Source organism: Cyprinodon variegatus, unplaced genomic scaffold, assembly GCF_000732505.1.
Source record: "Cyprinodon variegatus isolate N-32 unplaced genomic scaffold, C_variegatus-1.0 Scaffold379, whole genome shotgun sequence".
NCBI lineage: Eukaryota > Metazoa > Chordata > Actinopteri > Cyprinodontiformes > Cyprinodontidae > Cyprinodon > Cyprinodon variegatus.
Window position 1 is genome coordinate 288,151 of NW_015150832.1, and position 25,160 is coordinate 313,310.

Here is a 25,160-nt window from a genome sequence, read left to right on the forward strand (position 1 = left end):
GTCTTACACCATCAAATCATGGGAAAATACTTATTTCAAGAAAAAATTATGCTTCAGTGTGTTAGATTCATTAATGTGTGACCTACTGACCCAGACTGACAATTTTGATAGGAAAATACAATTTATTTTTTTTCTTCAGGTAATTAGCTGATCTGGTGCAAGACCATGAGTTTTCATATTTAGCTTTTTTGCCATGTTGAAATCTTCACAGAAGTTAATTTTTGGGTTTTCATTACCTGTAAACCATAATTATCCAAACATATATTAAATAAAGGCTTGCCATATTCTCACAATATAACACATTATTTTTCTATGTAGGCAATCTATGAGCTTAACTATCTGAAATAAGTGACAAAATTATAAAACATTTAAATTTTGCTAGTTTATTTAAAAAATGTCCCTTTATATAGTGTTAAAATCTCTAAAACAGAAATGTGGATTTTGATCAGTTTAAATACATAGAAAAAATGGTACATTTCTGTGCTTTTTGCATATTTTATTTACTCATCAGCTTAAAAAAAATCCCTAAATGAAAAAAAAACCATTTCAATCTAAACATTAAGTAAGAGTTGTAGACATCCTCCCTCTTATATTTTACTAGAAAAAAGAAAAAGCAAAATAAGTCCTTCAACGCTTAGTTCTGTTGCTTAGAAACCAAACGATTCTGTTTGCTCTGATTGGTCCTTCAAACGTCACTTCCTGTGATCGAGTCCCGTATGTTTTAAAAACGAGATCATTCCGTGCATGGCGGTATTTGAATGACATACGAGTATATTTATTAAATTAAAGGTTAATTAAATTGTTGGAACGGAGCCTCACACTGGTCCCGGATAAATAATACAAAGCAAAGATAGAAAGAAGCCGTAGAAACATAAGGTAACCATGTTATCCTTACCTAGCAAGCTTTAAAGAACCCCAGTCGTGTATCTCTCATTCACAGAGACTCTTATTACGTCTGTTTAGATCCGTTATGTCCAAAGAGGAGCTTGTTGCTGTGGATTACGAAGTTTTTGGCAAAGTGCAAGGAGTATTTTTTCGAAAATACACTCAAGTGAGTTCGACATTGAAGGCCAGGCCTCGTTTGTTTTGGTATAATAGTTTGCCTGTTCAGCTTTTACATTACCTGTTTTTAATCCACCTGTTTTTGATTGTTAGTTGTTGCAATGTGTTATTATGGTCATTTTAAAAGTAGAAAACATTCTTCCTAATGATGAAATACTGAGATCCCCTGTTTCTAGACGGTCAAGGACCCACAAGTAAAACTATCATAGGCTGCAAGTCAGCTGAAATAGAGGTTCCATGAAATATTAGCATATTTTAATAAAAGTTAATTATTTTTGCATAATGTAATGATAAAACTTGAACATTCATATATTTAAGATTAATTGGACACTAACTGAAATATTTCAGATCTTTTATTGTCTTAATAATAATGATTTTGGCATACAGCTCATGAAAACCCAAAATTCCTATCTCACAAAATTGGCATATCATGAAAAGGTCTCTAAACGATCTATGCACCCAAGCATCTGAATAAACAAATTTACCCTAAACACCTGCAAAAGATTCCTGAGGCCTTTAAAACTCCCAGCCTGGTTCATCACTCCAAACCTGACTGCTGTCCAGAAGGCCATCATTGACACCCTCAGGTTGGAGGGTATGACACAGAAAGATATTTCTGAATGAAGAGGCTGTTCCCAGAGTGCTGTATCAAGGCACCTTAGTGGGAAGGGAAAAGTGTGGCAGAAGACACTGCATGAAGAGAGGTGACCGGACCCTGAGGAGAAGGGCCGATTCCAGACCTTGGGGGACCTGTGGAAGTAGTGGACTGAGTCTAGAGTAGAAACATCCAGAGCCACCGTGCACAGGTGTGTGCAGGAAATGGGCTACAGGTGCCGCATTCCCCAGGTCAAGCCACTTTTGAACCAGAAACAGCGGCAGAGGCGCCTGACCTGGGCTACAGAGAAGCAGCACTGGACTGTTGCTCAGTTTTGCATGTCATTTGGAAATCAAGGTGCCAGAGTCTGGAGAAAGACTGGGGAGAGGGAAATGCCAAAATGCAGGAAGTCCAGTGTCAAGTACACACAGTCAGTGATGGTCTGGGGTACCATGTCAGCTGCTGGTGTTGGTCCACTGTGTTTTATCAAGGGCAGGGTCAATGCAGCTAGCTATCAGGAGATTTTGGAGCACTTCAAGCTTCCATCTGCTGAAAAGCTTTATGGAGATGAAGATTTCCTTTTTCAGCATGACCTGGCAGCTGCTCACAGTGCCAAAACCAATGCTAAATGGTTTACTGACCATGGTATCACTGTGCTCAATTGGTCTGCCAACTCTCCTGACCTGAACCCCATAGAGAATCTGTTGGATATTGTGAAGAGAAAGTTGAGAGACGCAAGATCCAACATTCTGGAGGAGCTAAAGGCCGCTATCGAAGCATCCTGGGCCTCCATAACACCTCAGCAGTGCCACAGGCTGATTGCCTCCATGCCACGCAGCATTGAAGAAGTCATTTCTGCAAAATGATTCCTGACCAAGTATTGAGTGCATAACTGTAAATAATTATTTGAAGGTGGATTTTGTTTGTATTAAGAACACTTTTCTTTTATTGGTCGGATGAAAGATGCTAATTTTGTGAGATAGGAATTTTGGGTTTTCATGAGCTGTATGCCAAAATCATCCATATTAAGACAATAAAAGACCTGAAATATTTCAGTTAGTGTGCAATGAATCTAAAATATATAAATGTTCAAGTTTTATCATTACATTATGGAAAATAATGAACTTTATTACAATATGCTAATATTTTGAGAAGGACCTGTATTCTGTTGGACACATAGGATGGAGCTTAGCCAACCATATATAGATATACATTATATGTTACTATGTCAAAAATTGTTTTTAACTCACATACTAATAACAGCTCTCCATTACCATTTATCTGAATCTAGTGATTATACCATGGACTGAAAAGCATTTGGTGTTTTTGCACAAGCTGTTAATTGTGATGCACCTGAATGGATATCTGATTACAAAGAGAAAGTTTCAAATATAATTTAAATTCTTTCTGATACATCCTCCTACCTCCTTGCTCAGCTGCTTCCCCCCTTTATTCACCTCCTTCTTGAATTGTATTTCATATTCTTTTAAATCCCTGTCTAGGCTGAGGGGAAGAAGCTTGGTTTAGTTGGATGGGTCCAAAACACCGAAGCAGGAACCGTGCAGGGGCAGCTACAAGGTCCACGCAGCAGTGTGGAAAAAATGCAAGAATGGTTGAGATCTACTGGGAGCCCCAAGTCTCGCATCACAAAGGTGGAATTCAGGAATGAGAAAACTATTGAGAGCCTAGAGCACTCATCTTTTAATGTAGTCAAATGAAATGAGCTATTTATTGTGTCTGTAATATTATTTAAGCTATTAACTATTTTAAAATGATGGGATTTAAAACACTCAAGTAAAAGGATGTGTCTTATTTGATTTAACACCTTACATTTATTTAACCACATTAGAACATATGCATTTTCTCAATTTTCCTAATGGAATAATTTAATGAATGGGATTTAGAGCAGCCTGGATGAGGATCGAATTATTTTAGACATAAAAACATAACTACACTTATGTCATGGTTTGAATTTCCCCTTTGTGCTTTTCTGCTGAAATTAAAGTTGTAAATATTTACAATTCCCAATTATTGACAATATTATAGGTAAAATAAACTTTCCTGCTTTTGGATCATAGAGTGTGCACTGGGTGTTGCAGTATTGGACTGCACATGTTTTATTTTGAAGAATTGTAAAACTAATTATGTATTTTTTTCTGGTTTTGTTGCAAATTATCAGATAATCCCTTTTCCTTAACCTAGGACATGTATGTATATTTTTGACTGCGTGTTGGCCTTTAGGGGCAAATACTTAAGAAATAAAAACAAATACATCCATCAACAGTGCTGGAAATTGTGCTTTCTGAATCAAAGAAAATCTTTAGCTGGGTCCAGAAATGTTATTTTTACGTGCCTAATACATATTTACAAAAACCTCATAGTGAATGTAAACATTTGCAAAGAAATTAGAGCAAAATCAGAAGAATTGCAGAAATTAAATGCAGTGCATTTTCAATTAGGTTTTCGATAAATCCTTTAAAGTTTTACAAAACCAGTGTTACTGATATATTTGGGTGAGAATTTTTGATGAAATAAAGTCTATATTCATAAAACTACATAATTTTTTTTATCAAGTTATCTTCAGAATAATGTTGAAAAATATGTTTTACATGATAATCTTACACTTATTCTTAACCATATTTAGTTCTGATTAGTTGAATTATATTTTTTCATTTGTTCTGTTTGTGTAACGTTCAACAGTAAACCCCTTTGCTGCTAAAGCCAAGCTAAACAACTCAATCTAACCGCGAAAATTAATTTTACTTGTTTTGTCTGCCACTCACAATATGGTTGTGACATTTCCGTTCTATCCATGGGGCGGGACTTGATGAAAAAAAAAAAAAAAATCAGGCGGTAGCTAAATTTCGCCTTGTGATTGGTTGACACGATGACATAGACAATAAGTTATACTACAACTAGCCAGAAGGTGGCGATACTCGTTTTAGCTGCTGCTAAAGGTGACGGTCATAGTAACGTCTTTTTTTGTGCTACGTTGAATGTTTACAACATACGAGGTACTCTCAGTGTTGTATTTAAATTTCAGCTTAATTTATTATTGTTACTCACAAAAACACAGATTTAATGTGTATTATTTAAATCGTATGGGTGAGTAAGCTTGGTAGCAACTGTAAACTATATAAAAAAGCATGTATTTATCTAAGACTCGGAAATGTAAAGTAAAGTGTGCATAATGATAAGGTGCTTGCCCGCGGAGGTTCAAGGAAAACTTCGCTCAGGTGTTGCCTTACCGTCCCTCCAGCAATGTGTGGAGGAGCTAGTTCTAAATAGCATCGATGCAGGGGCCACCTGTGTGGGCGTCAGGGTCGACATGGATGCGTTCAAGGTCCAGGTGATCGACAATGGATCCGGGATGACCGCTGAGGACATGGAGCGTGTGGGAATCCGATACCACACCAGTAAATGCAGCCGTGTTGAAGACCTGGAGAACCTCACATGTTATGGCTTCAGAGGAGAAGCCCTGGCGAGCATCATTTCTCTAGCCATGCTGGTTGAAATCTCCTCCCGGACCAAAATGTCAGTGAAAACTCATGTTAAACTGTTTAAGGATGGCCAGAGCATGGGCGTCTGTGAGGCAGACACTGCTCGACCCTCTGCAGGGACAACTGTTATCATTTGTAACTTCTATCACAACATGCCTGTCCGTAGGAAGAGAATGGATGTAGTCATGGAGGGGGAGAGGATCAGACAGAGAGTGGAGGCTGTGTCCCTGATGCATCCCTCTGTGTCCTTCACCCTGAAGAATGACCTCACAGGGGTCATGATGGTGCAGCTTCCAAAAGCCAGAGACACCTATCACCGCTTTGTTCAAATACACAGCCTGGCCCGGGCAGAGAAACTGGGAGACATCAGCCACACACACAAGCAGTTTGAAGTGAGTGGTTACCTGGGCAAAGAGGGACACTACAACAACAGTTTGCAGTACCTGTATGTGAACGAGAGACTTCTGCTAAAAACACGGATCCACAAGCTGCTCAACTGTCTCCTGCGCCGGCTGAGCGGCTCCAATCAGAAGCATGACAACTCAGACGGCACCTCTTTGATTCGGAGTCCAAAGCATAAACGAAATCAGGATCTATATGGGGTGTACATCATTAATATAAAGTGTTCCTATTCGGAGTATGACATCTGTCTGGAGCCAGCAAAAACTCTGGTTGAATTTAAAGACTGGGATGGTGTCTTGCTTTGCGTAGAGGAAGCAGTTAAAGCTTTTCTTAAGCGGGAGAACTTGGTGTCCTTGTTTTATCAAGAAGATCTGGACTGTGCGTCCCCTAAAGTTTTTGGTACAGAAAGAACAGACAAAAAAGAGGAAGCTATTAGTTCTACCACAATTGACTGCAGTGTTGGAATAAAATTGTCATCTGGTTTTGTTCATCGTAGGAGTGGTAATGACGGCAATGAGTGCAGAGCTGATGAATTTCCACAATGTCAGCAAATGGATGTGGATTTGAATGAATTTGAGAAGATGCCACTTTGTGATCCGGAGCCTGCATCAACTGTTCTGAATGAGAAAAACGAGCCAACAGTCTCTGAAAGTGCTGAAAATTTAGACGAGCAAAACAGAGCAGACTGTGCAGTTTGGAGTGAGCAAGAAATCCAACAGATTGGTGACGATTCACACCCTGTCAGCCAAATTCCAACATGTCAGCTAGAGTCAAAGTTTAATAGTAACACATTGCAGGGTCCTGTCAGAAAGATTAGCTTGTCTGACCCGTATGTTCACCAAAGTTTACAGATAAAAGACCTGTCCCGAAGCGACAGGTCTTCATCTCAGGTTCAAGATTTAAAGCTAAAGTTTGAGAGGAAATTCACAGCTTCAAAACGCCAAATGCCACTTAATTTAAACTCGCATGGCGCCTCTCAGAAACCATGCAAAGACCAGTTTACGGTGATCCCATCAAAGATTCCCAAAGTTAATCCTGTTAGGAAGTTATCAGCATTCAAGCTGCCAGATTCGCTCGATAAGTTTAGACAAATGTACGGTAAATCTGTGGCAAATCTTTCTCAAAATTTGAGCTTGGCTAAAAACCCTGCTCGTTTGTCTTGTGAAGAACATAAACAAGATGAAGTTACAGACTCTCAAAGCCGAGCAACACCTACAGCTGATCCCAAAGGTGGTCAAATATCTTTGGCAGCTAAACTCTGTCATTTGAAACAACACATGGAAGAAGATGTAGAAATCCCACAGCAAACTTGTATGAATATTCCAGAAGACCCAGGCACTCTCAGCATTTGTACAGATTTTACCCAGGACAGGATCAATAGCCAGAACAATAAAGCTGAACCTTCACTCGACGGCTGTGAACATCAGATGGATGAGGATGAGGATGGCTCAGCATGCAGTGACTGGCTCCATCACTATGATACATCTGTTGGAAAAACAGTTTATATCAACAAAAAGACTGGGCTCAGCAGATACGAGGACCCGGCTTCAAAAGACACACAAGTACCATGTACATCTGATGTCTCCAACATGGCTGTTAGCATCTTCTCTGAAATGGGTGAGTTAGGAATCTTTATTACTAGTTAGAGAATAGTGTGAATATCTTAAAAATGTAAGTAAGAAAGCTAATCAATTCTAGATTGTGAAAGATTTGTTTATTTGAAGGTAATTATTGTTTCCTTGTTGCTTAAATCGTAGGTGTGGAATACAGATGTTACCCATTTCAGCTGGATTTAGTGTTGCCTTTCCTGCCTAATCCCAGGCAAGGAAGAGTGATTAGCTCAGGAAATGACTGTAGAGGTACATCGCTGACAAATTCATCACTGTTTCACTCACTATTTCACATTTTGTCGCATTGCAACTAGAAACCCCAGAGTATTTAATTCAGATACTATGGGATAGGTCAACTTAAAGGCATAGTGGAGGATTTTTGCAAATTTTTGAAAAGAACTGCCCTCTCCACTTGAAAAAAAAAAAATAATTCACATGCACAACCCTGTATCCGCTCCCGACAGGGAACACCTAACAAATGCGTGCAAAAGCATGCATGCGTCCATTTCTCCTCGAGGAGGTGCGGGGAAGCAATGATAAGATGCTCGCTTGGATGGATCTCATCTCACCCATATTTATAAATAAAAAATTTCCCCGCAAATAAAACTACTGGTACATTAAAAAAATCATGACCCGCTTGTATGCGTGTGTGTGTGCTGCAGTGGACATGGACATCTCTGTGGGTTAAATAAGGATCTATTAGGAATAAGGAACAACTGCTGATGCAGATTACAAAATAAATAATCTTTTCTTCCCTGGAAACTTACAATATAGGGGTATATAACTTTTACTTGCAGTGATGTGAAATGGATTTCTCCAAATAGCATGCCAAACTTTACCTGTCGAGTAGAAACTTTGCAACAGAGGCAGCAGTGGAAAACCCAACCTGCCCTTTCAGCGTACACCGTTGAGTGAAAGAACCTCCCAAATACACTCTGGTCTTGTTTCTCTCTTCTGAGGCCTTTCTCTTCTCGTACACTTCGTAGACACTTTTGCTATTAAAAACCTTGGCCATTTTCAAAGATCCATAGTGAGAAAGGCAAAAATCAAAGACTGTCTGAAACTGTAGCTCATCATACGCCTGAAAGCACGCATGCGCAGTAAAATATGTTTACGTGAGTTTGTCCTGTATGCTCGTCCCCAGTGATTGACATGATTGATAATTGGGAGGACCACTTATTTAGATGATCCACCAGGGGGAAAAAATCCTCCACTATACCTTTTAGAATGGTACTACAAAAACATACATGGCTGGTGATTTTTTTATTTTTTATTTTTTTTTTACAAATCAAAACACAAAAGGGTTATGTGCATTTTTCAGCATAGAGTAGATTTTTTCTGAGAACCTTAATGAACAGCATCATAGGCCAACAGCCAAAGCAAGGGATAAAATTGTGAGAGCTGTATATATATCTATATAAAAGGACCTCAGCCTGTTAATATCTCGGTACTGTCTTCCCATAATCTGAGAAGGAAATGAGTTTGGCAAAACTGCAGCCCTTCCAGGATGTGGTCGTCTACCTAAACTAAACAAACACAAGGAGCATTGGCCTGAAAAAAACAAAACAATTTAGAGACTCAAGGTAGAATCTGCATAGATCAACGGCTCCTCAGCGATATCTGTTGATAGAATAAATGTTTTAAATGTGCCCAACAAATCATAGCAAGGAAACACCTGTTAGCTGTTTTATTGGGATTTTGCTGCAAGATTTTTAGGGGTCACACAAAACTGGGATAAGATGGTGAGACCAAATGTAAATCTACATTTAAAGCTCTACGTTTGCCAGAGAATCATTGTGAACACATCGTACTAACAGTGAATAAAAGAATGGATCTAAATGCAGGGGAACCTTAAAAGTAAATCTGTTAGAAGCTGCAGTAGACCTGAGTTTGCCATAAGTTCCCTAAACACCACATCTGCTTAAGGCTGCGGTGGGTCAAGAGATACTCATGTAGTCAAAGTTCAAACTTAAATTTCATACAGAAACAATATTAAGTCCTGAAAATTTATGTTAACAGGCATTTTTTTCAACCTCTGACTGCATGTGAGCTATTTACAAAGCCCTGCAGCCTATTTGGAATGAAAGCCACCTTATACAAAAGTTATTGGTGTGGGTACAGTAAGGAGGGAGGTTATTTATTTGTAAAACATTTTCCACCTGCTACCTGCTTGGTCTGTTTTTTTATTTTTTTAATTTGTTGTTATTTATTTATTTATTTTGTCTTTATCTCACTGCTAATGTTGCTGTCTTTACAGATGGTGCAGACCAGAGCTCCAACTCACTTTCTTCATTATACTCTAAATGGAAAAATCCAGTGTTTGTTCGCCCACCTACGGTAAGCCAAACATTTGAAACTTTTATGAAGTTAAAAGGTTTTGTTACTCCCACCCACTCCAAGGATGGCATAATAAAAAATTCACATTTCTGCTTATGAAAAAAAAAAAATTTTAATATTTGTGGGCCTCCAGATTGGGGTGGATATATCCACTGGACAAGCTGATGAACTTGCTGTGAAGATCCACAACATCCTGTTTCCATACCGCTTTTCTAAGAATATGATTCACTCCATGAAGGTAAATGTTTTCCTTGTAACACTCGCATATTTTCATTTGATGACATCATAACAAGGTTATATACTCTAGGTTGTGAATCAAGTGGATAAAAAGTTTCTTGCATGCCTTATTGATACCAGTGATGAGGGTTCCGCTGCACAGACTGAAACTCAAGGTAAGAGTATAAAACATCTCATCACTTAGTTTGATGATACTGTTCTGCTGTAGTGTTTTTATGTTTTCTCCTGTCAAAATCTCAGGTAACCTGCTGGTGTTGGTAGATCAGCACGCAGCACACGAGAGGATTCGACTTGAAAATTTAATCACAGGTAAAAGATTAAACAAAAGTGTGAAAGGCTACATTCACAAGCAGCCTGAAGTGACCCAAATCCGATTTTTTTGCCCATATGCAACCGGTATCTGATTTTCTTTTTTCATGGCAGTCTGAACAGCACGATTTTTGCAGTGATGTGAAATGGACCGATATGTGGTCCTGAATCTGATACGAATCTGAGATTTTCAAATTTGACCTGTGTCTGAAAGCCAGGTGGCATTCATCCAAGCTGAACGTCATTAATACTCAACAAAGGTCACTCTTCTGCGTCTTGCTATGCAGAAGTGGGAAGAAAAGAAAAAAACCCACGGGGGATGACAATACAGAGAGAAGTCTTTATTTTCAACCGTCTTGAAAAGATTGAGTTTTTAAGGTTGGAAAATATCGCTAGAGGTGCTCCAGCACTACCATCCATGTTTACTTCTGTTATTACAGAGCAAGCTTGTTTGTGATGTCATTGCATTCCTCTACTGTGCATGCGGCACACTTGAGCTGTATGAATGCAGTTAACACAGGAGATGATGAGGATTTCACAAAAAGATCAGAATGAGCATTAAGGCCTGCAGATTGAATGTAGCCTAACACACTGTTCGATATCTGGGACCCTGTTTGTCTATTTGGAAGCAGAAGATATCAGGTTGATAACTCAGAGTTTTGCTTTAGATTCATACAAAGACGACCAGGATGGCTCCGGGGAGAAACGTCTCTGTTCATCAACCATTTTACCCCCTTTGGAAATCAATGTGACGGAAGAGGAGCTCAGGCTGCTTAGGTGTGTGTTTGTTTTTCAGTCATTATTTTGCTTTTCTACATTCTTCATTCACCTGAAAAAATACATTGAAATAGAATTTTGTGTAATATACCAACAGAAAGTAAGCGAGAGTCAAAATACTATAATACAAATAACAAAGAGAAATGTGTACGTGTTGAAATTTTTACTATCCCTCCTTTCTATGATATCTCTAAATAAATTCAGCCTTGAAATATCGCATTAGGAATAAATAAAGCCCACCTGTGTGTATTATAATATCAGTCATGACTGTTTAGTCCTTATTCAAAATCAGAAAAAATAGATCACAACTCTAAGCAGACCAAGACATGACCGTGTTTACATACAGCTCAGATGGTAGAACCTGTTTACAGGACATGTGTTAGTCAGATACTATGAAACTAGCCTTTTATGGAAAATATCAATTGGTTTAGATCAGAGTGTTAGGATGGCTCAGTCTGTCCATTTCTAAATCTAAATGGGAATTTGTTGGAAAGACAGTGAAACATATGTTCACAGAAGATCTTTATCCAGTTTGTCTAAGCTTGAGTCATTTTGCAAAGAAATATAGGATGAAATTTCCACTTCTAGATATACAAAGTTTGTAAAATAATAAAAGTACATTTCATGTGCAATACCTCTGAGAGGTTTAGCTGCAGCTGCATGTTTAACACAGGTTCTGGAGAGTATTGGGTAATGGGAAGTTAAATGCACTCCACACTTCTTATGGTTTTATGTGTCGAAAAACTAAGCGAAAAACGTGATTTGTTTTTTCAACCTTAAACGTAATATTCACTGTTTGTTGACCCGTCAAAAAATATATATATATTTTAACTATTAACTAATAATTATTAGGTCACAGTTTTCTTCTTGGTGGCTTCAGCATTGTTGGATACTAGTGATGAGTTGATAAGGGGTCAAGCTGATGAAGTTTGACTCAATACTGACACCTGCTGGACTTTTAAAATCCCTCCACGCTGCCTATTTGACAAACTAAACCCACACTGATTTCATGACCTTGTAATACTATAATTTAAGTCATTCTATGTTATATTGTATTATTTCAGATCTTCGTTTATATTGAAAATATGGTTGATATTTTTAGATGCAGTCAATAAATAATGTGAACACTTAGTTTAACATGTGAACGAGAATGCTTGTGGACAAGGATTCAGATACAAAAATTAAAATATAATTACAGTAAGTACGGTAAACAAAGTCAATTTGAATTTAATTTGAATTCAGGTAACTTTAGAAATAAGTAGGAGGAGCGGGATGACACAAGAAATTTAAAGCATATGAGAACAAAAAGCTCCAGCACTTCTAAAACCTTTCTTTTGCCTTAAGGCGGATCCATATTTCTTGATGAATTTGATAAAGAATCACAAAAGATCAGAGATACTTTTTTTGGCAGATGCACATTGACAGGTGTGCTTATAAACACAGTTTAGTGCGGCAGTCATTTCAGAACAGCTGCTGTACCGGTCACGAGACTTTCTTGAAACAAAATGTGCAACTACATTGGGTTTTGCTCTATTAGCTCCACGCATGCTCTGATGAATCAGTGTTAGTGGACCTATCAGTAGTGGACACATTTTTTACCTGCTAGGTTGCTCTAAAGTAGTTATAATATAGAGAGTGCTGTAGATGTTATAAGCAGTGCATTGTACCAATGGGATCACGTTAGTTTAATCTTTATCACTGTCGTCCTGTAGGTCTTCTCAGCCACATTTAAAGAGTTTGGGCCTGGAAGTTACCTTCTCAAAGACAGGACCTCCAAAGGTTTTTGTGGGAAAGGTGCCGCTGTGCTTCATGGAAAAAGAAAGTAATGAGCTTAAGCGAGGAAGACCGTCTGTCATCAAGCCTATTGTTGAGGTAGGAGGTTAGAGTCGGGTCAATCGATACAATTTGGACCGATAACTCCGTTATCGGTTCCCAATTTTGGTGAGGTTAACCTTCCCGCCTTGTCTCATCTCAGGAGTATCTTCGAGAGCAGACTGAGGTAAAACATCTGTTTTTCTGCCTCTCGCAAATCATCATAACCCTAACAAACAAGCAGTCATTTCTTCTTCCTTCTCTTTAAGTTACTCCGTCAAACAGGCAGAATCGGAGGCACTTTGCCACTTACTGTTTTGAAAGTCCTCTCCTCGTTGGCATGCCATGGTAATAAAATTTTTTTTTTAATTAAATTATGCCATATATTCTTTTAGGATGAAGCAACTGAAATCTATGATCTTGATTCATTTCTGTGCTGAAAAGGTGCCATCAAGTTTAATGACACTCTAAGCAGAGACGAGTGCCGCAGCCTGGTAGCGTCCTTGTCTTCATGCCAGCTGCCCTTCCAGTGTGCCCACGGCCGCCCCTCTATTGCTCCTCTCGTAGACCTCCTTCATCTGGACGAGGACCAGAAGGTACTAGAACATATGGACACATCCTAAAAAAGGTTAAATGGCTCAGAAATCGGATCACGAGCATACATTTTTATTCTTGCAGGACTTCCAGAAACCAAACCTGAAAAGGCTAAGAAGAATGTATAAAGCATGGGAGCTTTATGGAAATAAATAAACAAGGTGTGCTTTTAATTTTAAAAATGCAGCTTACTGCAAACACAAAAAGCTTTACTAAAAACTAAACTGTTGTTTAAAAATCTTTTATAATAAAAAAAATGGTTAGATGTGAAGAAGTCAGATTGTTTATTAAATTGAGATGCATCAAACAGTACAGTCATACTGTAGTTACCACATGCAGAAGAGAATAACCAAGAATACCAAGACACTATTTGCTCAATGTGATTTTAGTAATTACAAAATGGGAGAACTACAGTACCTCAGAGAAATATCCCCACCTTTGTTTAATGTTACACCTCCACATGTTTCATTGTTTTATCAGAAAAACCACTCAACCGTTTATAAATGTAAAGTTTGAGGACAGTGATGCAATGTCTTTTATTTTCTGCAAGTAATCTGAGCTGTGTGGCATGCATATATATCCCTTTATTGTCCCACAATGGGGAATTCTCTCTCTGCATTTGACCCATCCCCTTGGGGAGCAGTGGGCTGCCATTGCGTGGCAATCAGGGTTTAAGGGTCTTGCTCAGGGACCCAGAGTAGCAGTCTGTGGGGATCAAACCAGGTACTTGCAACCTTCTCAGAGCACAAGCGCACTGCTCTAACCACTAACCCAACATCCCTCTTATTCAGACAAGATGTAAAGATAAAATCTGGGCTGATATCGTCATCCAATATTAATTTTGAAGTTATGGCTGATAACCAGTATTTACCAATCTTAGGTTATATATTTCCCGATCCTATGGACACCTACATTCCTGCCATTCGTCATTATTTTAGTCACATGACCAAACAAAGCCCAATGAAACAAAAACAGCAACTACAAATAAATGTTTATTAATATACTGAAACCCAGTGGTAGGTGTCGCATATGGTACCTAGGCATTCAGTCGGCACACTTCAACTTAACCTACTTCTTATCCCTTGGACGTCTATTTGCAACAATGACGTGTCATGGTGTTAATATCACCATTTTCAGATTTTAATAACAGAAACCCTCAATAGTATTCAAATGAAATGTTACAAGCACAGGTATAACAGAGGAAGATTAGTGTGAGGGTGAATACAGAGATCAATTAGGCAAGAAGCCTAGTTAAGACAACAGCAATCCTCTACTCTATAACCACGGATTTATAAACATTAGCCGTTCAGATTCAATATGAATCTAATTACCAGATAAAATGGTGCATAAAGCGTGGAAATAAAATATATCACAGTCACCAGAGATGCTGATTATTTGTAAACAGATTTCATCCTTCTGTCTCTGTGCAGGAAGTCTTAGTATTTTAATTTAGTATCAGTAATTGAGGCCAGAAAAACTTTTAACAAAAGCAAATCTAAAATGCAGATCGTCGTTAGCTTAATTTGGCTGTAAACATTTTGCTGTAACTGACCAAGCAGAGGACAGAAATGGGGCAAATCTGAAATCTGATTGGCAGAAGAAGATATTCCTCATGAATATTGTTAAAGCAACATCGACCAGCACTGCTGACTCTGGAGGTCCTGGGCAGATTTGACGGATGACATATCAACGCACCAAGGCTGAAATGTGATTGGACAAAAAATATAGCAACCACAGAAAGGTAATGGAAGCAGCACAGCCAAGACAAACACTGAAAATTTAAGACAATGGTTTGTTTGGACTAAATTAATACAGATGGAAAGAAGAAAATCAAAGTTTAGGTTGTGAATGTAAGTTAGTGTTTTCAGCGCTGCATAGTCATCATATTTCAACAGCCAAAAAACTTTCTTTGTTTGAACATAATTGTATTCACATTCTCAAAGGGTAGCTTCATTCATTTCAAGAAATATATAAATATATTTAGATATTTTTTGAAGTGCATTATTCAGCCACAACTAATAATTATAGTAATAATTTTAGAAACCACTGCAGGTCTGATGTTAATACTTTGGTCAGCATCTCAAACAGCTGCTTAAAAACTTCCAAAATGTTAGCAGATTTCTTTCGATTGCTTTCTAAACACCCCTGTTCTCATTTTTGTAGTTCAGTTAAAAGTTTTCCTCTCAACTATTACTGTCAGCAGCTCCTCTTTATGCTCCCATATCCTGTCAGTTTTGGGGGACAGCTTTGTCCTTGTAGTTGGCTGTTGTCTCATTTCTTTTACATGTTACAAATCATGGTTTAAAACACTGTGCTGTGAGATTTTAAAAACTTCGGACGTTGTTCTTTAACTTAAAGGTATTATGGAGGATTTTCACAATTTTTTTTTAAAAGACCCGCCCTCTCCACTTTAAAAAAAAAAATGTAAATGCACAACCCTGTACCCGCCCCTGAAAGGGAACCCCTAATTAAGGTGTGCAGAAGCATGCACGAGCCCATTTCTCCTCGTGCACATTCTGTTTAAAAGTTGCTGTTCTCATAGCTCATCCGGGCTTACTGTGCCTGAACCCCTAAATCCCTCAATCACTATATAGAGTCGGGAGTATACAGTGGACTTAATAGTGAACTCGGTTAACTGACCGTTCAGACAGATGATCACTGCTATTTGCTCCCCGTTGGTCATGTAACTCCACCTCCATCGCGCGGTGCTTGCGCCATCTTTGTTATTAGTCACCGCTGTCTGGTAGCGACAGTGGGCTGCTGTGAAAGGAAATCCTATAGTACTTTGCGCAAAGAATTCTGGGATATATCTGCCTCTTCTGAGGCCTTTTTTTTCTTCTCATACACTTCATAGACACTTTTTGTCTTATGACCCTCTGCCGTTTTCAAAGAACTGCGGCGAGAAAGGTGAGCTTCAATTACTGTCTGAAACCATAGCTCACCACACGTTTTTGCCTGAAAGTGTGCATGTGCAGAAAAAGATAGCTAACGGGACGAGCACGTAGGACGGCCTTACGTGAACATCTCACCAGAATGATTGACAATTAGGAGGACCACTTTAGATGATCCACCTGGAAACAAAAGATCGTCCTCTATACCTATAATGCTTCTCACCAATGTTATCTGACCTGTATGATGCTTCTTTGGTCTTTCTCATGCTGTTTATTCTCTGGTGTTCTTCAATGAAAAGTTGCATTTATGTGATTAGTTACAGAGATTGACTATCTACCAGTTAAACGATGTCTGCATCCAACTGGCTTCAGCTGTTTTTCATGATTATTAGAGCAACAGGGCTGACTAGAAATGCATGCCACACTTTTCAGATTTAGTATTTAGAAAACCATGTTGCCTTAACCTTCCTCTGAACATTTACGTTTTACCATGTGTCAGTTCATTATTTTAAAAGGTTTGGGTTTGCTCTGCGTCAAAGTATTGAGTGAATACTTTTGCAAATCACCATACCACAGTGCAACACTTGTCACTTGGGATGAAGAAAAGTTCCAAGCTTTTCCTCTTGATTGTATGCAATTTTTGCAGCAGATTTTTTTTTTCTTTCAACCATTTTCTATGATCTAGTGGAAATGTCCTTGAGATTTTAGTAGCAGAGGCATCCGGGCTTTGTGTGCGGAGATGCAGATGTTCAGGTGGGAGGAAAGGATGGTGCTGCTCCGAGAAACCCTCCCCCTCTGCTGCTGCATCCTCCTCTTCATTTCCGGGTCATGCCACGTGACTTCACTGCCCCCACATAAAAAAAAAAAGTCCAAGGTCCCTGCTTGATGGATCAGTGATTTGGACAGTGGGCAGGAATCTTTGCTGTGATTGGTAGTCCAGAATAAAGAGGTGTCTGACATTGGTAGGGTGGGTCTTTACCTCTTAAAGCCAATCTGTTTGTTTTTGTTGTTGTTGTTGTTGTTTTTTTAAATCTGCCATGTAAACAGTTTGTAAAGGAGCATTTCTTTATTTATTTATTTTCAAAATATCCATCTTATATTAAAACGAAATAAGCTGCACAATAGTGAGTGTTTTTTGTTATTAAAATGCGTAATTCTTGCATAAACATTTATGAAAAATGTTGAAAATTAACCAGATCTGCTCCACTTGATCAATGTAAAATAATGAAATGTATGTAAAGGTTACTTAAAGCATGTCGGTGCATCACTACCTACGTAATCTAATGGTAGACATTAATAAGAGTCCTGCTTTATTTCTCATATCCGATGTGCGTTTTCTGTTAAATTACACAATGACGCTGCTTTACATGAGAATGTAGGCCCGTGGCGCTCAATCAGCACCCCCCGCCTGATCAGATAGTGGTACAGTCCTGGTTCATTCATAAAATTCTAGCAGGGCTTAATAGGAGGGGCTTGCATTCAAGTCATCCAGTTACCAGGTATATACCTGGAGAAAAGAGACGCTTTCTCTGCACAGCGGAAGTCAGATATTTGTCATTGAGCAGGACTGGTGTGGGTTTTATTTATTATTTTTTAAATAATCAATTATTGTGCATAATAACGAAGGAATATGGATGCAACCTTGCGGACAGAGTCTCCTGTCGGGACGCTTTGCCAGAAAACGCCAGAAGAGGAGAGCTCTCCAGCGTCAGAGAGCGGTGCCAAGGTATGAATGGCTTTGTTGATCATCTATTCAGCCTCCATATCTGCGCTTTAACAAGCACATAAAACATTTGATCCCTAGATCAGCGCCTCAATGCTTTCATTTTTAATTATAGAGATGGTGGGGGGGTGAGAGGAGAAGGGGTGATTGATGTTTTTTTAATTGATTTGGAAGCGCTTAATGTCAGCATCAATTGTTGACGCATTTATTGAATAGGAGCCATGTGCGCAAAATGGATGGGCTTTTGCACAGCATGGTGTTTTGCCTTGTTTTGGGTTCTGACGTCCTGGGACCAATTGTGAGCGTGTCGATGCAGCGGTTCATTGAGAAAAAAAAAATAAATTCATTCAGGAGACTCCTCAGCCGCTCTGCGTCAGTGTTGACGTCAGGAACAATGATAAAGTCAAATATTGATCCGGAGAAGGCTATTTCTGGTGAGGGATATATATACATCAAAACAATATGATTTGTAGGTTTTATTGGGGGCTTTGATCACACACACAGAAATTAAAAAAAATAATAAATATTAATCTTTTTTATGAATTTCATTTTCAGGAGGTCAACCAAGATATGAGTGCTCAGGACAATCCCTTTGTTCCAACAGTTACAGCAATATCCTCCACCCCAGATTTCCAGTGGATGGTCCAGCCTACAATTATTACATCTGTCTCCCCATCTCTGGGCAGCAAGCAAGCCAATGAACCGCAAAGCTCTCACAAGGCAACACCCAAAGCAGGCGGGAGCAAAGGAAAAAATGCTGCCAGAAAGGGGAAAACAGAGCAGGTGAGGGTCGATCGAATGAAGCCCATCTGCAATCCAACCACAACAAAAAAGAAAATCTGTATTTTACATGATAGGATGTGTGGGCTGTTGTGTGTCTGCTCCTCAGTGGCTGTGCGCCTTCCTTAAGGATGTCAATTTAAATTCAGGTCATAGCAAGTCTGCAACAATGATCTATTTTTAGACGCAATGCAGGGAGACATGCTTTTGCACATTTTTTCCCCCCCAGAGCTGGAAGTGGGAATGGATACAATGGATTAGGTGATGAAGGCAGTAACTGAATTATTTCTTTCATCCCCCAGCTGTCTCCAGAGGAGGAGGAGAAGAAGAGGATAAGACGGGAAAGGAATAAAATGGCTGCAGCAAAGTGTCGCAACAGACGGAGGGAACTCACAGATACGCTGCAGGCTGTAAGTAAACAGTAATGCATTTACTCAGCTGTCATTTGCACTTACGGCTGAGTGTTTGTCCCTGTGTATGATTTTGGATGTTGATCTTTCTGAAGGAGACAGACAAGCTGGAGGAGGAAAAAGCAGCCCTGGAAACAGAAATAGCCAACCTGCTCAAAGAAAAAGAGCGGCTCGAATTCATCCTCACCACACATAAACCAGTGTGCCAGATCCAAGAGGAGCTTGAGACGATTTTAGAGGCTTCTGCTAGTTCCCCAGAGTTGCCGCCCAGCTCAGATGAGGATCGCCTTCAGGATGAAGGCATCCAGGAAGCTCCATCACTCCAGGACATAGACATCCCCAGTGATCCGTCCACAGCAATCTCTGGGAACTCCAATATCTTACTGTGCGCCAATGCTGAAATCAACATCTCCGACCTTGAGCCCTCCCTGGACATTAAGGAGGGGCTTCTGGACAATATGCTGCCTAGTTTGGAGGACAGAATCCCCATGGAAACGGCTCGATCAGTTCCAGACATAGATTTGAGCAGCTCCCTCGGAGTCTCGGACTGGGAGACCTTGTATAAGTCTGTTTCCTGTGACCTGGAGCCTCTCAGCACCCCGGTGGTGACTTCCACCCCCACCTGCAGTACTTACCTTTCCGTGTTCACATTTGCGTGTCCTGAGCTGGACTCTCTTACAGAGGAGGGCCTAGACGGCCTTAAAGGTGGTTTGAGTAAGGCTGAATCTCTCGATATCCTTAACTCTCCAACTCTCCTCGCCTTATAACTCAAAGAGGGAAATGATATCCCTGATCTCTCTGGTTTTTCTCTAGGTACTTGACAAAAAAGAAATCAACAACATATGCCCAAATATGCTGTAACTGTTCAAGGAATAGCTATAAAATGAATTGTCTTGTGTTTGACTAAGCATATAAACTTTGTTCTGATAGCCAACAGAGTGATGTAGCCAAAAGCATGGCTGTTAATTCAGCACGAGGGACTGACGTTTTGATTTTAAAACGCATGCAGAGAAAATTGAAATCATTTTCGAAGCTAATCAATAAGTATTCATGATCTGTTAATAGGTCTAAAGTGTACTGTGCAATTTGATGTATCTCTATGGTGTTTTTGTGCCAAAAATGTATTGATTGCTGTATTTAAATATTCATCCATACCTCAGTGTCATCAGCTGTGCTTTGACCTCATTGTTGAAATGTTGAAGGTTTTCCATGAAAACATCCAGTGCTATACACTATATATCTTATTGAGATGTAACTTTTATTTATTTTTTTACCTTTAAGATTTTGACTTGTTAACATTTTAAAAAAGAGAGCATTGATTGTTAATCTATGCTGCTGCCTAATAACAATAAATCTATGTTCCCAATACTGTTGGCTGCTGCCGTCTTAAAAAAAAAAAAAAAAAAGTTGGCAACTTGGCTCCATCTGCTTATTGAACTGAATTATAAGGAAGTTTCGCAAGCAGACGTCAAAGATGAGTTTAAAAGTGCAAGCAAGCTTGTAAAGGCGTTTATATCCCTTTAATAATTTTGTTTTTTTTAATAATTTTTTACATTGCAACCATTAACTTGAATGTATTGTATTGCATTTGATCAAAATATGATTTTGAAGTAATTAAAAACGTATTTCTCCTTAAAAACCTAAAAATAAAATGTGCCATTTATGCCAGTCAATATTTTGGCTAAAACTATAGCTGCAAGTATGTCTCAGCTATCCTAGCTCCTTAACTCACTAAAGTTTATGTATATTCCTTGTTTTAAAGTAAGTCAGTTAGAACCAAAGCCTTGGTAAATTAAATTTTATCTTTAAGTCTTTCTACATATTCTCAACACGATTTATGCTTTTTGAGGTGCCCCCCGTGCAGAGGATCTGCAACCGTCGTCACGCACCTAAAAAAAAATCCTGACTACTTGTCGAACAGTCGCAAACCTCAAGCGGAAGTACACAGACAAAAAGCTTCTGGGATTGGTCCTTGGTATGCCTTACCATCTATCTGTGTGGTTGTCCTTCTTGATTTAATGCCGGAGCGCACCATTTAAAAAAATGAGGAACAGCAACAATGGACAGCTACGACGAAAGGTTAATCGAGGAGGTTCGAAGTACAACCACTTGTAGGATGCCTCAGACAAATTATATAAAGATGCCAAGGTCTCCGCCAAAACAAAGTTCTTGTGTCCATCTGCCGAAGTTCTTGCGAGTTCTCGAATAGGCCCCCCCTTGCGCTTTGGCGGGAAACTTCTGTGCGTCCCTAGAAATTCCAGACGGACGGTGCAGAAGCATACCAGCAAAACTGGTTCGCGACCAGACCCAAGCGACATTTGATGTGTGCGGGTGCAGAAGTCTAATCTGCCCTTGAGGATAGCTGCAAATGACATCCTCAGTACTTTCCTCTCTCTTACTGATGCTAGTTGGCAAAGCAGTGGCCCTCTATGGTATTTACCAGAGATGAAGAAAATAAATGGACTAAATGCTGCTTCCGAGCTCTAAAAACTCTGAACCCTACAGTTGCCTTCGCCTCTTTGTTTTAATGAAATTCCAAAACCACGGCACTAAAAATCGTAAAGAGAGAAGCTTTTACATAAGCAAAGTTTGGTGTTTTTATGTCTGTTAAATAGAGCCTGTAGTACTAAATTTGCCTCTTTATACAGATTAATATGCTTTTTGATTTACAAAGAGAATTCTCATTGTTTACTCTGGCTGGAGTTTACATTCCATTACAAAGCCTGGACATTAGAGGCCAAAAACCATGTCCTGAACTAATAACAGACTCATCATTGGTATTAGGGACTTTAAAGCTACAGTGTGTAACTTTTAGCGACATCTAGCGGTCAGACTGCAGACTGCAGCAACATGAACATCTCCCCCCCAACAGTACGGCGAGCGTTACGGGACAAAATGTCTTCCACGACGTCCGCATCACCTACCTTCTCAAGTGATGAGGTTTGTTTACATAGATAATTTTACAGATAGTATTTCATTAGTCTGTGTAGGGTATAGATTTCATGTAGACTTAAGATAATAAATATACCCGTTATTTTTTCTACATCGTTGTGACGTTTTGGCGATCTCGCAATCGCTAGTTTGTTGGCTCTGCGCTGCCGTAGCGCAAAGATGTCTGCCTCCATGGCTGCGAGACCCGCTCCTATGTAATTATAAATAACGAATTCTAAGGCAACGCAAATATTAAGGTTAAGAGGCTGAGCTCGTAGATGATGATAAATAACATAGTTATGTATAATATATAACATTTCTGACTGTATATCCCTGTAATTATTACACACTGTAGCTTTAACAGTGTAAACAACTCCAATAAGATTATAAAATACCTATTTCATCTCATGAAAACACACTCAACCAGTGTTATTCAGCTTTCATTGATGCATATCTGTCTTTCACCATAACTGGTTTGGGACTACCTATAAGCAGAAATCATTGAAGTGGATGAAGCAGTCAAAACAGGTGTTGCAGGTCTGCTTAGGAACCACATCCATTAATGAGCTTGACGACACGTGTCACTTGCTGTATCCGTTTTCGTAGGACATGTGTGCAGGTCAAGATATTTTGCACATACAACAACAGAAAGCTATGGCTCCGTTTACATCTCAGGAAGCTGCATAGGAACAAGAACGAAGCTTGGAGGAGGGGGCAGGCTGCTGTATAGGCAGGGCTATGGAGATACATGAGATTTCCTCCTGGTTCAAATGTTCCTCCATCAACCTAATCCCCAAGAGATACGTTATCACATGGTTAAATGAATTAGGTGGTGTCACACTGACATCTAGTCATGAAAGCCTTTGATCATCTGGCTTTTCAGTACCTAGAGGACAGCCTTGGTCCCCTGCTGGACCCTGCAGTTATTGGGCAAAGGGGTCAGCAGATGGTGCAGTTAGTTTGGTTACATATACAGTGAGGAAAATAGATTTTTAAACATTTTGCAAGTTCTCCCACTTAGAAATCATGGAAGGGTCTGAAATTGTGTAGATGCATGTCCACTGTGAGAGACATAATCTAAAAAATAAATAAATCCAGAAATCACAATGTATGACTTTTTTTTTAACTACTTATTTGTTTGATACAGCTGCAAATAAGTATTTGAATAACTGAGAAAATCAATGTTAATATTTGGTATAGTGGCCTTTCCTGTAGTTTTTCACCAGGTTTGCACACACACTGCAGGAGGGATTCTGGCCGACAGTTTTAGCTCCCTCCAAAAATTCTCTATTGGGTTTAGGTCTTGAGACTGGCTAGGCCAAGCCAGAACCTTAATATGCTTCTAACAGAGCCATTCCTTGGTTATCCTGGCTGTTTGCTTTGGGTCATTATCATGTTTGAGGACCCAGCCTCGACCCATCTTCAATATTCTAACTGAGGGAAGGAGGTTGTTCCCCAAAATCTCATAATACATGGCGCAAGTCATCCTCTCTTTAATATAGTGCAGTCGCCTTGTATCATGTGCGGAAAAACACCCCTATAACATGATGTTATGGGGGTCTTGGGATGATACTCATTCTTCTTCCGCCAAGGGAATGGTGTGTTATAGTGTTGAACATTTTATGAATCTATGATAGCATATATATATATATATATATATATATATATATATATATATATATATATATATATATATACCATCCATCCTTTGTCATGCTTATCCCTGCTGGGGTCATGAGGGGTGCTGGTACCTAACTCCAGCGGAGTACACACTGCACAGGTTGCCAGTCTATCGCAGGGCAACACATAGACAAACAAGACAAGCCACCATTCAAGCACACACTCACAACTAAGTAGAATTTAGAGAAGCCAATTAACCTAACAGTCAGGATTTTGGACTGTGAGAGGAAACCGGAGTACCCAGAGAGAACCCACGCATGCACAAGGAGAATATGCAAACTCCATGCAGAAAGACCCTGGGCCGGGAATCAAACCCGAAACCTTCTTGCTGCAAGGCACCAGTGCTACCCATTGCTGCTTCCGGTCTCTAGAAACTCTGAATCCTACAGGCAATTATTTTGGAACTTCAAAAAAAGAAACTAACAGTGCACCAGNCAGTGCTACCCATTGCTGCTTCCGGTCTCTAGAAACTCTGAATCCTACAGGCAATTATTTTGGAACTTCAAAAAAAGAAACTAACAGTGCACCAGGTTGTCCTTGTTGTCCAAGAAAGCTTTGCCCTCTAGGAACACAGTGATGTTTCGTCATTTAAAAAATATGTGAATCAAATAATTATGTGTGATGTTATGACTGTGGCAGGATGTGACTCTGCAGATCTATAAATAGGTTTTTTCAATAGTTTTTTCCAGTAGGCTTACCATCTGTAATCCTACAATTTCTCTGGCCTGAGTAAGATTAAATTCTGTTTTAAATGATTTAATATATTTATATCGGAAAGTGTTATGTAGGGAGTCGTTATGCCCACCGAAATATCCAAAAATCTGGATAAAGAAAGCTTGAAGGTGTAATCACAATACTACATTTGCAAAGTAGACAAATACAGACCAACTCAATTTTGTTTGAGTTAAGCACATTTTCATGTTTGTCCTATTATGGAAAAATGTTCTCATTACTTTCCTCAAACATCTCTTTATTTCAAAAACGCTTTAAATGGTGGACAGCCCTTTTTATATAAGAAAACACAGAAATAACCCTTTGTTTGCTGTCGCTGTGCCTTTTGAAGCCCAGGTGTTGTCACATCCTGAAAAGAAAGCCAAACTGCCCAAGTCAAAAAAGGCGACACATACATTTATTAAAATGGGGATACGAGTTTAAAACTTACAGAAGAGCATTAGGGCCACTGAAAAAAAAAATGTTAACTGATTTTTAAATATTATTTCAGTTTAATATGGGAAAAAAATAAGAATTCTGATTTTAATCTCAGAATTCTGCTTTTTTTTCTCAGAATTCTGATTTTAATCTCAGAATTCTGACTTTAATCTCAGAATTGTGGATCTTAATGTAAATGGGCACCATGAAGGAAGAGATGTGGGAGCATTCAGCTTTACTGACAAAGATGTGAGGTGTTTGAGAGGGCCAGAGACACATTGGTGCAAAATTAAAAAAAACCCCAAGGGGTCCCTGGTGATGCGACTTCATTAATGGAAAAGCAGAAGGCGATTAAAATAAG

General features: G+C 39.2%; 3 protein-coding genes across 6 annotated transcripts; all 3 read left to right on the forward strand.

Annotated features, from left to right (window-relative positions):
• Positions 1-715: 715 nt before the first annotated feature.
• Positions 716-3,928, forward strand: acyp1 (acylphosphatase 1, erythrocyte (common) type). Its single transcript, XM_015386858.1, has 3 exons — positions 716-876; positions 964-1,051; positions 3,160-3,928. The coding sequence occupies exons 2-3, from the start codon at positions 971-973 to the stop codon at positions 3,373-3,375; spliced, it is 297 nt and encodes a 98-aa protein (XP_015242344.1). The 5' UTR covers positions 716-876; positions 964-970; the 3' UTR covers positions 3,376-3,928.
• A 747-nt stretch (positions 3,929-4,675) lies between these two features.
• On the forward strand, positions 4,676-18,533 carry mlh3 (mutL homolog 3). Of its 3 annotated transcripts, XM_015386876.1 has the most exons (14): positions 4,676-5,191; positions 5,324-7,176; positions 7,317-7,418; positions 9,427-9,506; positions 9,640-9,744; positions 9,814-9,898; positions 9,984-10,052; positions 10,721-10,829; positions 12,542-12,701; positions 12,805-12,828; positions 12,911-12,989; positions 13,086-13,237; positions 13,320-13,396; positions 18,405-18,533. In XM_015386876.1, the coding sequence occupies exons 1-13, from the start codon at positions 4,848-4,850 to the stop codon at positions 13,389-13,391; spliced, it is 3,234 nt and encodes a 1,077-aa protein (XP_015242362.1). In that variant the 5' UTR covers positions 4,676-4,847; the 3' UTR covers positions 13,392-13,396; positions 18,405-18,533. The 3 variants fall into 3 exon arrangements, with proteins under 3 accessions (XP_015242362.1, XP_015242360.1, XP_015242361.1); XM_015386874.1 differs by having other exon boundaries at positions 4,676-7,176; XM_015386875.1 differs by lacking the exon at positions 7,317-7,418 and having other exon boundaries at positions 4,676-7,176.
• Positions 13,415-20,411, forward strand: LOC107092405 (proto-oncogene c-Fos-like). Of its 2 annotated transcripts, XM_015386877.1 has the most exons (4): positions 13,415-17,852; positions 18,454-18,632; positions 18,932-19,039; positions 19,135-20,411. In XM_015386877.1, exons 2-4 carry the CDS (start codon positions 18,489-18,491, stop codon positions 19,804-19,806), a joined length of 924 nt encoding a protein of 307 aa, XP_015242363.1. In that variant the 5' UTR covers positions 13,415-17,852; positions 18,454-18,488; the 3' UTR covers positions 19,807-20,411. The 2 variants fall into 2 exon arrangements, with proteins under 2 accessions (XP_015242363.1, XP_015242364.1); XM_015386878.1 differs by lacking the exons at positions 13,415-17,852; positions 18,454-18,632 and adding an exon at positions 18,638-18,778 and having other exon boundaries at positions 19,135-20,410.
• The last annotated feature ends 4,749 nt before the right edge of the window (positions 20,412-25,160 follow it).

Excerpts from the sequence above, each read along its gene's own strand:
- acyp1 (XM_015386858.1), top strand. The coding sequence starts at position 971 with ATGTCCAAAGAGGAGCTTGTTGCTGTGGATTACGAAGTTTTTGGCAAA. Across the intron at positions 1,052-3,159 it reads TTTTTCGAAAATACACTCAA|GCTGAGGGGAAGAAGCTTGG; the intron begins GTGAGTTCGACA and ends ATCCCTGTCTAG.
- mlh3 (XM_015386874.1), top strand. The coding sequence starts at position 4,848 with ATGATAAGGTGCTTGCCCGCGGAGGTTCAAGGAAAACTTCGCTCAGGT. Across the intron at positions 9,899-9,983 it reads TGCACAGACTGAAACTCAAG|GTAACCTGCTGGTGTTGGTA; the intron begins GTAAGAGTATAA and ends TCAAAATCTCAG. Across the intron at positions 12,702-12,804 it reads TCATCAAGCCTATTGTTGAG|GAGTATCTTCGAGAGCAGAC; the intron begins GTAGGAGGTTAG and ends GTCTCATCTCAG.
- LOC107092405 (XM_015386877.1), top strand. The coding sequence starts at position 18,489 with ATGGTCCAGCCTACAATTATTACATCTGTCTCCCCATCTCTGGGCAGC. Across the intron at positions 18,633-18,931 it reads GAAAGGGGAAAACAGAGCAG|CTGTCTCCAGAGGAGGAGGA; the intron begins GTGAGGGTCGAT and ends TTCATCCCCCAG. Across the intron at positions 19,040-19,134 it reads TCACAGATACGCTGCAGGCT|GAGACAGACAAGCTGGAGGA; the intron begins GTAAGTAAACAG and ends ATCTTTCTGAAG.